The sequence below is a fragment of the Dipodomys spectabilis genome, unplaced genomic scaffold (assembly GCF_019054845.1).
Source record: "Dipodomys spectabilis isolate Male_0828 unplaced genomic scaffold, ASM1905484v1 ptg000059l, whole genome shotgun sequence".
Classification (NCBI taxonomy): domain Eukaryota; kingdom Metazoa; phylum Chordata; class Mammalia; order Rodentia; family Heteromyidae; genus Dipodomys; species Dipodomys spectabilis.
Genome location: NW_024870736.1, coordinates 2,306,802 through 2,320,308, shown reverse-complemented (window position 1 = coordinate 2,320,308; position 13,507 = coordinate 2,306,802). Strand labels below are relative to the sequence as shown.

General features: G+C 39.2%; 1 protein-coding gene across 3 annotated transcripts in view; it reads left to right on the top strand.

Annotated features, from left to right (window-relative positions):
- The window catches only part of Ripk1 (receptor interacting serine/threonine kinase 1), a 42,969-nt gene that overhangs the window by 11,260 nt on the left and 18,202 nt on the right, over nucleotides 1-13,507 (top strand). For 2 of the 3 annotated variants that reach the window (XM_042680337.1, XM_042680336.1), the window contains exons 2-6: nucleotides 1,802-2,018; nucleotides 2,785-2,941; nucleotides 5,436-5,573; nucleotides 7,121-7,334; nucleotides 9,877-10,026. In XM_042680337.1, coding sequence (XP_042536271.1) covers nucleotides 1,855-2,018; nucleotides 2,785-2,941; nucleotides 5,436-5,573; nucleotides 7,121-7,334; nucleotides 9,877-10,026 — 823 coding nt within the window. In that variant the 5' untranslated portion in view covers nucleotides 1,802-1,854. Of the gene's footprint in view, nucleotides 1-720; nucleotides 832-1,801; nucleotides 2,019-2,784; nucleotides 2,942-5,435; nucleotides 5,574-7,120; nucleotides 7,335-9,876; nucleotides 10,027-13,507 lie in introns of those variants that run through there. The other variant, XM_042680338.1, reaches the window with a different exon arrangement.

The following is a 13,507-nucleotide window of genomic DNA, read 5'->3' as shown; positions in this document are numbered from 1 at the left end:
AATAAGAAGACCCATAAATAAACCCATAAATAAACATTTACTATTTGATAAGGGAGCCAAAAACATAGTCTGGAAGAAAGACTCGTCAACAAATGGTGTTGGCAAAACTGGATATCTACATGCAGAAAACTGAATCTAGACCCTTATACATCACCTTTCCTCAGCATCAATTCAATATGGATTAAAAACTTCAATGTAAGACCTGAAACCATGAAACTATTACAGGAAGGAGTAGGGGGAAACATTAGGACTCACAAATCAAAGAAAAATTTGATAAATGGGACTTCAGCAAACTGAATTCAGCACAACAAAGGACAACTAAAAAGACAACCCATAGCATGTGAGAAGATTTTTGCTAGCTACACATCAGACACCTCTCATCCAGACTATACTGTGAACTTAAAAATTAAACCCTCAAGAAACCAAATGAGCTAGAGAGTCTTCCCAGAAGAAGAAGTAAAAATGGCCAATAGACACATGAAGAAATGTTCAATATTTCTGACCATAAAGGAAATGCAAATCAAAATAACATCAAGAAAACTAACAATAACAAATGCTGGTGGAAATGTGGCCAAAAGGGAACTCAACTACACTGTTGATGGAAATGTAAACTTGTTCAACCACTGAAAAGCAGTGTGGAGGTTCCTAAAAAAAAAAAAAAATTAAACATAGAACTACCCTATGATTTCATTCCTGGGCATTTGCCTAAAGATTGAAAACAGGATTACAGTAAAACCACCAGCACAACCATGTTCATTGCAGCACTATTCACCATGGCCAAGGTATGCAGCCTGGATGCCCCTCAATGGACAAATGGATCAAGAAAATATGGTATATATGCAATGAATTTTTACTCATCCATTAGAAAGAATGATATTGTACCATTTGTAAAAAAATGGAAAGACCTGGAAGAATTCTGTTAAGTGAAGTTAAGTCAGGCCCAGAGAGATAAGGGATACATGTTTTCCCTTATATGTGGAAGCTAAATTTAGGTTATAAATTTATAAATAAATATGTTGGGTGGTATGCAAGTACATACAAATTTCAATTCATAACCTGAAATATGGTAGTTTCAAGGGAAAATTAAAATAGAGTCATTCCTTAGGCAAAATCAAAGCTCAGCAAAATAAAACACCAGGAAACAGGTACTCAAAAGAGATGTGGTAGGTTCAAGGGGAGAGGGGTGTATAAATGCTAAAAGGGTGACAATTTTCTACATAATTTTTCCTGTGGGGAATTTAGGTATGAAGGGGTTAGCCAGGATCCTTCAAGACTATTTTAAATAAGGCCTAGGGTTAAGAAGGCACCACCCTGTTGCCTACTCCTAGATCATTGTGTTCATTAGTTAGTGGGCTGCTTTATTTCTCCTCTACTCCTGCACTGAGGAGGTCCAGGTTATAGGGACATATCTTCAAAATAGGCCCTGTCCCTGGTGGGGCTTTAATGCCCTGTGTCTAGATGATATTGGCAGTGTCTTCAGAGCTACCACATGGTCTAGTGCACTTGTCTGATGTTTCTTTCTTGTTTTATGTTCCTGAAATTCTTGTCCTTTCCACTGAGCCCAGCTGTGCATCTAGGTGGATGCTTGAATTACATTAGCCAGCATGTTTCTGTCCTTTGTTTTTTCTAGGGCTTCATATTATCAGAAATATAAAGTCTGCTGAAATTAAACATGGTATTCTGTGTTTTTAAGAAAAACAGCTCATTTTAGAGATGTTTATCTTAAGGGGAAAAAAAGATGCGTATTTTTGGATCATGATCTTGGTGCTCCGTGCCCTGTTTTGTTTTTTTTTTTTCACAGAACACAGCACTGAGAAATCAGAAGTGGTGTATTTGGGATTGTGAACATTCAGAATGCAACCAGACATGTCCTTGGATGATATTAAGATGAAATCCAGTGACCTTCTGCAGAAAGAAGATCTAGACAGTGGAGGCTTTGGGAAGGTGTCCTTATGTTACCATAGTACCCATGGATTTGTGATCCTGAAGAAGGTGTACACTGGGCCCAACCGTGATGAGTGAGTTGGAAGGTCACACACCAGCTTTCCACAGAGAGTGTTGTTATTGTCAGAGCATGAATGAGAACAGTCCAGGTTCGAGATGAGGCAGATCTTGGTGGGAGTCTTAGTACACCAGCTCTAGGTCAGGGATGATGATAGCTCTTATTAATATTATTATCTATGATTCAGATTCTGAGAGCAGTTAGTGAAGAAGTGGTCAAAAACAGAAGAGAAATGTAAGTAAAGGAAATCAAGAGAAAGAGATAGAAGGGTGATGAGGGAAGCAATGAGAAGAAATGGAAGAGATCAATTAAAATACGTTTGGTGAGGACCAAACCTAAATTGAATGGGGTAGAGGAGAAGGAGGGAAAATGGGGAAGGATAGGAGTGGGGAGGATAGGTGAGGGGAAAGGGAAGGAAGAGGAAGGAGGAAGTAGGAGATTCCTCTATGAAAGGCCCCAGGAACTGTATCTAATTGCAGGGTTCTGCCCATGTCTCCTCCATGAGCTAGTTACGTACTGCAGTCCAGCACAGTCCTTTTTTTTTATCAGCAATGTTGCTGCTGCCCCTGTGCTCTTCATTCATTGATTTCCATGTCTTGAGTGACCATTGCCATTTCCTTGGATGGAAGGATAGAAAGATGGAGAACTCTTTCTATCTTCTAAGGCTTGCTCTCTATGCTGAAAAGAGATTAGAACAGACCAAGATGTGATCAAAGCATGTGTGATGTGATGAGCTATGGTAACCAGGGAGACTTGGCCCTGCCCACCTTTTCTGTCCATAGGTACAACCACGCCCTCCTGGAAGAGGGGAAGATGATGCACAAACTGAATCACATTCGAGTAGTGAAGCTGCTGGGCATCATTATAGAAGAAGGGAACTACTCTCTGGTGATGGAATACATGGAGAAGGGCAACCTGATGCATGTGCTGAAAGCCCAGGTAGAAGATACCTCTCTGTATTCCCCATCTACAGTGCACTAGGGCTGGCCGTCTGTTATGGCTATCAATCAATGGGATGTTCATTTGTGACTTGCTACAAAAAAATAATCCCTTGGTGGATTACACCATAGTATGGATTTTCTGAAGTCAGCCTTCCTTAGATTTTCATTACCTCTCCCTGTCCTGGGGCCTATCTCTCCCTCCTCTCAGTGCCCCTGAAAGTTGGCTATGCCACCATTCCTAAGCTAATTTCTGTGTCTTGGTATTGAGGTTGGCTTTTTAACATACCTTGCAGCCTCTTTATGATCCACAGTTCAGAGGTAGGCCTGTCTTCTGAAGCATATGAAATGCTATGGAATATATGTGTGACTAATAAGTAGGGGATGACTGATTGAAGCATGCATATCTGACTATGACAGCTGTTGATTGATGGAAGCATGGTCACTATACATGACTGAAAGCTGTTGACTAACAGAAGCATGTAAAGTATTGATGGTTGTAACGCTATTGGTGGGAGCCCTGTTCCTGGCTGTGACAATCATTGGTTGATAGGAAGCATGTGTACTATATATTTTTTTTAAAACCTATTATAAGTTAAATAGAGAACATAAGCCCCAACAAGAATAGACAATAGTCAGAAAAGCCTTAGCCAATATGATGCAGGCTAATAAAAGCAGGCAGATAAGTACATGAAGAAATACTGTCAAGGGTTTTGTTAGACAAACCCATAGTCTGCTGTAGAATAGAGAAGAGAGGCCCACCCCAACCAGGGATGGATAGAAAAGGCTTCCTGTCTGAAAGACAAGTAGAAGCTTTGAAGCAGACAACTGTTGAATGCATGTTTCAGGCAGGAACAATGCCATGCTTTGCAGAAATACAAGTCGATGGGTTTGGGTAGGGCATAGATTACATGTGAGAAATGCAGGATATGGCTGCCATAATTTATGGCCAATATTTCCCTTTTTCTATCTGCTTCTTCCAACTCACAGTAGCTAGGTCCCTAGGTCTCACTGGAAACCTCAAAAAACCCCTATGGAAATGACAAAAGAGGATCACATTGTATTATAATTTTCAGATTGTTCTTCTCTCCTAAGCCAGACAAGATTAGCTGCATGAAAAAAATGAAAATCTTGATTGAGAGAGAAATCATTCAGAATCAGACCAGATAGAGTACACTATGTGGAGCTCATGAAAAAATGTCAGCCAGATTGCAGTAGCACAAGTGAGTAGGACCCAAGAGAAAAGCAGGAAAAGAGATGGGAGAGGGACATTTTGACTTTTGAATTTTTTCCCAAATCTGAAAGTGTACTAAGAAAAACAGGGGGAAAAAAACCTCTTCTGCCATTTAAAAGATATTTGTTTGTTATTCAAAATGAGGACTTGCTATGCTGGTTCCCCATGCTGATTGCAAACTTGAAAGCACAAGTAATCCTCTTGCCCCAGCTTTCCAAATAGCTAGCTATAGGCACTCAGTCTTCTGCTGTTTTTTTACATAGTGATGGTTATATAGATTCTGTAGTTCATCTATATTATGAGTTAAATAGGGCTTCAGAGATAAGCTTGGGAATCTAACTTTCACTATTTTTTTCCTGTTAGGTACATATAAATATTTTAGGAAAAATTTTATGTTTAAACTAGTTTCTCAGTTTAAAGAAAAGCTACAATTTGAGCACTAATAGAAATCGGAATTATTTATACTACCATTTATGGTGACCTAAACTGTCTGATAACACATCACCAAAGATATTAATTCACTTCGTCATGCTTTCAAATTATGCATGTAGCATGGATTTTTTCATTTATAATCTGTGTGATTTTGTTTCTTTCATTTTTTTCTCTTAACATTATTTCACATGTACTTTTCCCTGATATTATTCTCACATTTAATGCAAGTAGCCATATCATTATTATAATGAATGTGCCATAATGATGTATATTTGTTCAGACACCATTCTGGTAATAAAAGTGCTATCCAAGGCCAGGCACCGGTGGCTCATGCTACTGAGGAGGCTGAAATCTGAGGATCACAGTTCAAAGCCAGCCCAGGCAGGAAAGTCTGTGAAACTCTTATCTCCAATAAACCACCAGAAAACTGGAAGTGGCGCTGTAGCTCAAGTGGTACAGCGCTCGCCTTGCACTGAAGAGCTAAGGGATAGTGCCCAGAGTTCAAGTCCACAACAGGAAAAAAAAAAAGTGCTATCCAAAATTATACTAATAAGAGTAATAATGGTATGTCTTTGTTTGCAAGGAGCTTAATTTTATAGTATTTTATAGTTGCTACACAGTTGGAATAGACTTTTTGGTTTTGAACAGACAAAATATAGCACTAAATGCCCTTCAGCCCCTGAAATGGGACTATTGGTGAATCATGACAGCAGCACTGCCAGGCCTCTCCAGGGAGGAGACCTGGAAGCTATCCTCACACTTACATCCACCAGTCTTCCATAGAATACTTGCCTTGTTTGCTTTATAGACTTACTGTCACTTGTTTCAGGTCCGTATCCCACTTTCTCTAAAAGGAAGGATAATTATGGAGACCATTGAAGGAATGAGCTACTTACATGGAAAAGGTGTGATACACAAAGATCTGAAGCCTGAAAATATCCTTGTTGACTGTGACTTTCACATTAAGGTAAAGCATTGGTCTACAGACTTCTAGAAGGCTGAATAATTCCAGTTCCAACTTCCCACTATGAATCCATTCTCCTAGATGATAAAAGAAGACCTAGCTTCAAGGCCCTGTAGAATTGGGAGATTACCAAGGAGGTAACTGTCAGATCTTTAAGGGAGGATTAGAAATGAATGGGGTAAGTCAGAAAACCTCTATGCTAGATTTTGTTTCCATCTCCATCAGGCTTTGAAGGTTGCCCTTGTTCACCCTGGAGTGGACTGTGTGCCTTGTCAATCTTCCCAGATTTGTGAGACTAAGACTCCTCTCTGGAATTCAAGAGATTGTGGACTATGGTTGTGAAAATCCTCAGAACTCAGCCTGAGAGAGTCAAGTTAATTGACTGCTTGGGGATCAAAACCCTCTGGTTTAATGAGCACTTGCCTAGTGCATGGGAGGTCCTGAATTCACTCTGCCACTTCAAAACAAAGACCTTTGCTATACGAACAGCTAATTTAAATTATTTGTTTTCTTCCATCTGCACTGGAAAATATCTATTTCCTTTTGAAAATTGCTTCCATTATAGAATATGGGAAGAAGGAAAGGGATCTTGCTTTGTCCATTTAAGTTCTACATTAACTATGATAAGCAAGCAGCACATCCAACTGATTTGGGCAGCTTAAATTCTAGAAGAGTCAAGGAGTGTAAATCACTGGTAGAGCCCTGAATTCCATCTCCAAAATCACACCAAAACAAAAAAAAAAGAACCTGAAAAAGAAAGTGTCTGGTCAAGGACCTCAGCATCTGCCTGGAGGATTCTACTTCTGACGTTGAGTCTTGGAAAAATTTTTATTTCAGAGCCTTGAAAGAAGGTTCCTTCTACTAATTAATGACATCTCTTATTCTGGGTTAAAATCAGCACTTTAGATATTCCTAGTATAACTTGTCCCCAAATTCCTGCTTGGACTTTTGGAAATAAAAGTGGACCTGGCATGTGTGATACTCCTTTAACTGTCCTGTTCTGGATTTTGTTCCATACTTTTTCTTTTCTGTGTCTGAACTTGATGATTTTCTGCTTTTCTGTCCATTTGGTTTCTTCTTCCCTGTCCTATCTTCTTAGGTTCAGGCTACCAACTCCAATCCAAACAAGCAGACCATAGTTGTTACCCTCCACAGTGTCTCTGGGATCTTTTGGAAACTCACATCCAAGGCCTCTGGATCCTATATGGGAATAGAAGGTGTGGTACCCAATCTCCATCTGTTCCCTACATACACCGAGAAGAAAATCACATTTTTGCCTAGCCTGAGAAACAGAAAACAAATTAGAATTATGTTCTGTTTGCCTCTCATTGCCTATAAATAGAGATAACAGAATTTCAGATGGATATTTCTTGGGGTGAGATGTTCCAGATATGTGAGCAGATACTACTAACTTCTATGAGTCTGTTCAGAGGAAGCTGTTTTACATCTGCCCAGTGCAACCACTTACCTCATACTCACATCTTGAAAGTAAAGTCCAATTTGCTGGTCACCTTCACACAATAACCGCAGTGGCTCAACTTCTCTTACAGATAGCTGATCTCGGTGTTGCTTCCTTTAAGACCTGGAGCAGGTTGACTAGAGAGGAACACAATGAACAGAGGGAAGTGAAAAATGGTGGCACCCTCTACTACATGGCCCCTGAGCACCTGAATGACATCAACACAAAGCCCACGGAGAAGTCAGATGTGTACAGCTTTGGCATCGTTCTTTGGGCAATATTTGCAAATAAAGAGCCATATGAAAGTAAGACACATGTACAGGATGTACTTTGATATTAATCAAAACTGTTGCATGAAATAATGGCCTTCAGTGAAATTGTTGAAGATTTAGAATTGTTGGTTCCTTTCTTGGCAGTCTGTGGTTTCTTTGGGCGACTCCCACATCTGATTTATTCACTGTCATTTCCTTAGCAGCCACACACACAGTGCCTGAAACACAGGAGGTGCTCAGTTTGAATGAGTGATCTCAAGTTAGGAATGAGAGATGATTAGGTGAATAGGAACTTTCATAATGTGGCTGAGTTTGGGAAGTGCTGGGAAGTGTCAAGATTTTTCCTGGGTAGAGACTACTTGATTCTGCTTATGAGGAATTTTATACCAAAAGAACATAGTACATACTTTCATTCATTCACTGACTCCTTTATTCCAGAATTAACTTTTTCCAGTACCAGTGTGGCAATTCAGTCAGCATAGTTTAAGAGGAAAATAGATACATAAGTAGTCCTTCAGTTTGTGAAGTGTGTGAATGAATGGATGTTCTCATACCCTTTCTTTCTGCATGATTATCCAGTGCTGTGGATGCTGAGGTTTCAGGACCATCTCTTATTGATACCTGTTCAATCTCTACCCCGGGCTTCGATAGACACTTGCCTGTTTAATCCATTACTTATATCCATAACTTACATTCCCCCAAACAAGTTTCTAAGCATGTGATGCTTACTTAGTAGTACCTCCAGCTTTGTTTTTCTCATTGTGTTCCTACCCACAAGCATAGCATCATTTCATACTCAACCTTGTCCTCCTCACCCACATGCAGTAAGTCCCAAGACACTGTAAATTCAACTATGACTATATCTAGAATCCTGATCTACCTACTTCTCTCTGTCCCCACTAGCTCTGACCCCTTGTTTCTGCTGCAGGCTCCACATGCATACCTCCATCCTGAAAGCAAATAAGACCCCGTGTGTGTGTGTGTTTGTGTTTGTGTGTGTGTGTGTGTGTGTGTGTGTGTGTGTGTGTGTGTGTGTGTGAAAGAGAGACAGACAGACAGACAGAGACACAGACAGAGACTTTATTTTTTCATATTTTTAATTGCTATTATAAATGTGATGTAGAGGAGTTACAGTTACATAAGTCAGGTAATGAGTACATTTCTTTTTGGATAATGTCACCCCTTTCCTCATTCTCTCCCAGGTTTTCCCTCATGTTGGCACCCAGAAGTTTCACTGTTTATTTCTGTTTTTATTTGTTATTGTTATTGTAAAGGTGATATACAGAGGGATTACAGTGATATAAGTCATATAACAGTGTCACCTTTTTCTTGTTAGCTCCCAGTTTGTCCCTCCTGCCCCCCCACAGATTGTTTATTTCATTTTCAACATAGTGTTTAGTGAGTATCACTAGTGTGTTTATTCACCCTCACTGTCCCCTCTAACAAGTTGCATTGTATTTTTGCTGAAGGGTCTTGCTTTATGCCTGAGCAGGCTGCCATCTTCTTACTTGTGCTTCCCACACTGGGGAGGATGACAGGCATTCATCATTGCAACCTGCCACTGTGCTTCTCCTGTGGCTGGAAAAACAGGCATGTGCCACTGTGTTCAGTGTTGGCTCAGATGCAATCTGGTGAACCTTTTGTGTGGGCCAAACTGTGATCCCCTGCTCTCCACCTTCCAAGTAGCTAGAATTACAGGCTTGAGCCACTGAGCCCAACTTAACTCATCTATTTAAACTTTTTCCAAGAGTCCCCACATCCTTTACAATACAGTTCAGATTTCTTGGTACAAGGTTTGAGGCCCTTTCTGAGCTGACCATTGCATCTCTCTCCTGCCTCATTTCTGATCTGTTGCTTTCCTGCTTTCTTTGTGTGGAATCCCCCTGTCTGAGAATTCCTTCTTTGTTCCTTCCCTAGAAAATGCGTGTTTATTTTTTTTTTTGGACTCAAGAAAATCTTCTCATTTTGAATTTGTAGATTCATAACATTTGGAAAAGCATGACACATACTATACAATCTCAGTTACTTCAAAGGGATTGACGATTGTATATGGAAGATCTATGTCCAACTGAACTGCTATGGCAGTAATACTTTGCTTGTTGCCTACATAGGTTTTCTATGGTACCACTGTTAAATTATGGTTACTTAAAAAAAAGAAAGGAAGTCTTCTTAGACCTTCTATTCCAGACAAGATTGTGCTATCAGAACCCTTTGTGCTTAATTGTAGAAGACTATCACATGTACTATATTTTAAGTCACTCTCATTAAACAGAGCTTTATATAAGGAAGGACTTCCTGCATTTTCCATTGACTAAGATCACATAATACTATTTGTTTTACCCAGAAAATGCAGCTCTTTTATGAGGAAACAGTTTTGTTCTGGAATTTATCTTTCTTCTACAGAAATTAAGATGCTTTTGACCATCTGTACAGTGGACTGGGCAGCTCCTTGGCACAGGCCATTCCTAGCACACCCTGGGCAGAGACAAATGAACATACTGCTTACATTCTGTATTCCTGCTTAAGAGAAAAGTGGACCTAAAAGCCTCAGCTTATGCTTCTCTTTGCTTTCTAGATGCCATCTGTGCAGAGCAGCTGTTAACATGTATAAAATTTGGGAACAGGCCAGATGTGGATGACATCATTGAGTACTGCCCCAAGGAGATCATGAGCCTTATGGAGCTCTGCTGGAAGGCAGACCCAGAAGGGCGGCCAACATTTCCTGGTGAGAATATCTTTGTGACTATGTGAGATACATGGTGCTGTTCCTATGTAAGATGCCCCCAGTCAGGAGCTTGGTTTGAGACTTCAGAAAACCAAGCTTTACTTTCCTTGTGAGTTCTACTTTACTTCACTGGTTTCTAGATATCAAGCACTTTGTTCAATGAAAAGGTGTCAGTCCTCTCAAAGCACAAAGATATGTAGGGGCTTTCATCTCTTTTCCCTGTTTCTGAGTTCACATATTTTATTGTGTTAAACTCTACACAACAAAATAAAATGAAATGCACATAACATAAAATTGAACATCATAGCTAAGTTTAAGCATATAGTCCTGCTGAAGTAAGCCCATTCCATTCTTGTACATCCTTCACCAACCATCCATTTCCAGTACTTTTTCACTCCAAATGGAAGCTACCACGAAAGCAATAACTCCACATTCCCCTTGCAACCTTGGCAACCATATTCTACTTCCTGTCTGAGTGCTGTAGCACCTTGTATACAAAGAATAATACGGTGTTTGTCCTTTGCATACAGTGCTCAAGGTTCCTCCCTGTTGTAGCCTGTATCAGAATTTCCTATTTGTAACTGAATAATACTCCATTTTAGTATGTACCCCATTTTCTTTATCCATTTGTTGACAGACACTTAAGGTCTCAGCTGGCTTTCCTATTTCCTAACTTCTCATCTTTTCCTTCCCATACTCTTGTTTCTCTGTCATCTTTAGAAATGTATTTTGTCATTTCAGTTGGCCTTGTAGTAGAGAGAAGAAAGGAGGCAAGGATATTGTCCATGTCCTTCCACCTCTTCCCATCCCCCTGGATTACCTAGGAGGAGGGCAAAGAAAGAATCAGTAAAACAGATATACTGGGAAGGAACTAAGAAAGCTGCAAAGCATTTTGTTGTCCTATTGCTGTGAGAGAAAAAAAGGCCCCATCCACTCCTACCACTAAAAATGTCAAGGGGTGCTTTGGTTTAGCTGTCCACTTATCTATCAGCCTTTGGGTTGTGTCTTGGTTTTGTCTATTCTCATGCCTTTTCACTGTCTAAAATGAGGTATTGAAGTGATGGTAATTCATTTGCACTCACAGGGAATAGTGAGAAGAGGTATCATACACACTAACTCACTTCCCCACAGTGGTAACCGCTTGCAGAACTAGATTCACTACCACAACCAGTGTCCTGATGTTGGTGCAGTCAGGTATAGGACATTCCCATCCCACAGACAGATCCCTTGTAGCTTTAAACCTACTTTTTTCCTTCCTGCCCTACTCCCTCCACCTCTGACACCCACTAACCCATTCTCCATTCTTGAATGTTTTTCATTTCAACAATAATGTTAAATGAATATGGCTCAACTGTGTTCCATTCCAGTGAGTCATCAGGTCATTGCACGGATTGATATACATCATTCCTCTTCAAGTCCCAACTATTCCGTGGTGTGCATGTACTGCAAGTCGTTTAACTGCTTACTCCTTGGAACATTTGTTGCCTGCTTTTGACTGTTGGTACCCAAGCTGATGTACATTTTTATGTTCATGTTTTTTGTGTAAATGTAAATTTTTCTTTGTCTGGAACAAATACCCAAGAATGAAGTAGCTGAGGTGTATAGTTTTATAAGAACCTGCCATACTGTTTTCCACAGTGGCTATACTTGTATTCCTACCAGCAATGTGTACCAGGTTCTCTATCTTTCTTAGCACTTGTTGGTTTCAGTATTTTTATTTTAGCCATACTGTGAGGAATATAGCATTGCATCCCAAATAGGTAGGATCTCTGCCTTGTACGTGGTAGTCAGGCTTGAGCTACCACACTTGGCTATTAATGGCTTGTCTTGAATCTTTTAATACATTTTATATATTACTTCTTTCTCAGCTCTCTGGTTTACAAATGTTTTCTTCCTATCTATAGATTGTTTTTTATCCTAGTAAGATTGTTTATTGAGTCAAAAGTTCTCATTTTGATGAAATCTAGTTTAATACTTCCTTTCCCAGATTTTGCTTTTGTATTAAGTCACGGAACACTGTCAGATTAGAGTCCAAAGATTGTCTTCTATGTTTCATTTTAAAATTCTTAGAGTTTTATATTTAAGCCATGTTAAGCATTTAACAATCAATGTTAAGTCAATTTGAAAGACATGCTAACAGAAAACAAATGGCATAGAAATAGTGTTTATATTTCTCACCAGTTATGGGATTTATATCATATTGGAAAAAAATACCATGATCCATTCTACATTAACTTTGTATATAAAGTTAAGACATTTTAGGTCAGCATGCTTTTTGTTTTTTCTCTTTTTTCTTTCTTTCTTTCTTTTTTTGGCCTATGAATTTCCAATTGCTCCAGCACCATTTGTTGGAAGTCTTTTCTTCATTGAATTGCTTTTCTCTTGGTTAAGTGTAGAATGTTTTTGCAGGTCAATTTCTTTTCTTTCTTTCTTTCTTTTTGGATGGGGAACTAGTACTAGGCCTTGAACTCAGGGCCTATTCTCTCACATGGCTTTTTCATTCACAATGGTATTCTACTACTCTAATCCAGCTGCTGATTAATTGGAGTCTCATAGACTTCTCTGCCTACGCTGGCTGTTTTTCTGCCTGAACTGCAGTTCTCAGATCTCATATCTACCCTGCTTGTAGCTGTGATTACAAACCTGAGCCACTGGCAAGTCTGTTTCTAGATTCTCTGTTCTCTTCTTTTCATCTATACATACATCACTCTACCAGTCCCCAGAGTCTTGATTAATAGAGCAGTGTGCTGAGTGTGGAAACTGGTCAGCAGTCTTTCTAATCCCCTTTATTCTAGATGTTTTAAGATTCTTTTTTTCAAAAAATTTTCATGCCAAGTAGTTAAGTTGATGTTAGTATTAGGTAACATCAGTTGATGTAAATAACTTAATATACAATCTAGATAATGTCATTGCAAGTGTGAATGTTTGCTAGTAATACCACACCTAGATTATTTGCTGAGAAAGGTTCTCAGTAACTTTATGATCTAGATAATGTTATACATCAATGTGTAGAATGGTATTAATTCTTGAAAAGGTTACTTTAATTCTCCTGTGATTCATGGACCTGGAGATTTGGGAGAGGGACAAGGTTTTAATCATTAATACAAAATCATTATGAGTTGAGAGGATCTGTATTTTACTTTTCTTTCTTTTTTCTTTATCTTAGTGACAGTACTTTGGTTTGAACTTAGGGCTTTGTGCTTGCCAGATAGGCATTTTACCACTCCAGACACTCCCAAGCTCTTTTGTGTTCTAGTTAAGTTTTTAGATATGGTCTTATGCTTGATTCCTTCAAATGGGATCAGATCACAATCCTACCAATGCCTTCCACATAGCTAAGATTACCATCATGTGCCTCACAGCCAGCCCAAGATGATCAGTTTCTCATTGGGGTAGTTGTGATAAGTTAGCATTTTTTGAGCAAATGGTCCATTTCATCTATGTTGTCAAGTTTATGTATATAAAGTTGATTTTAATATCC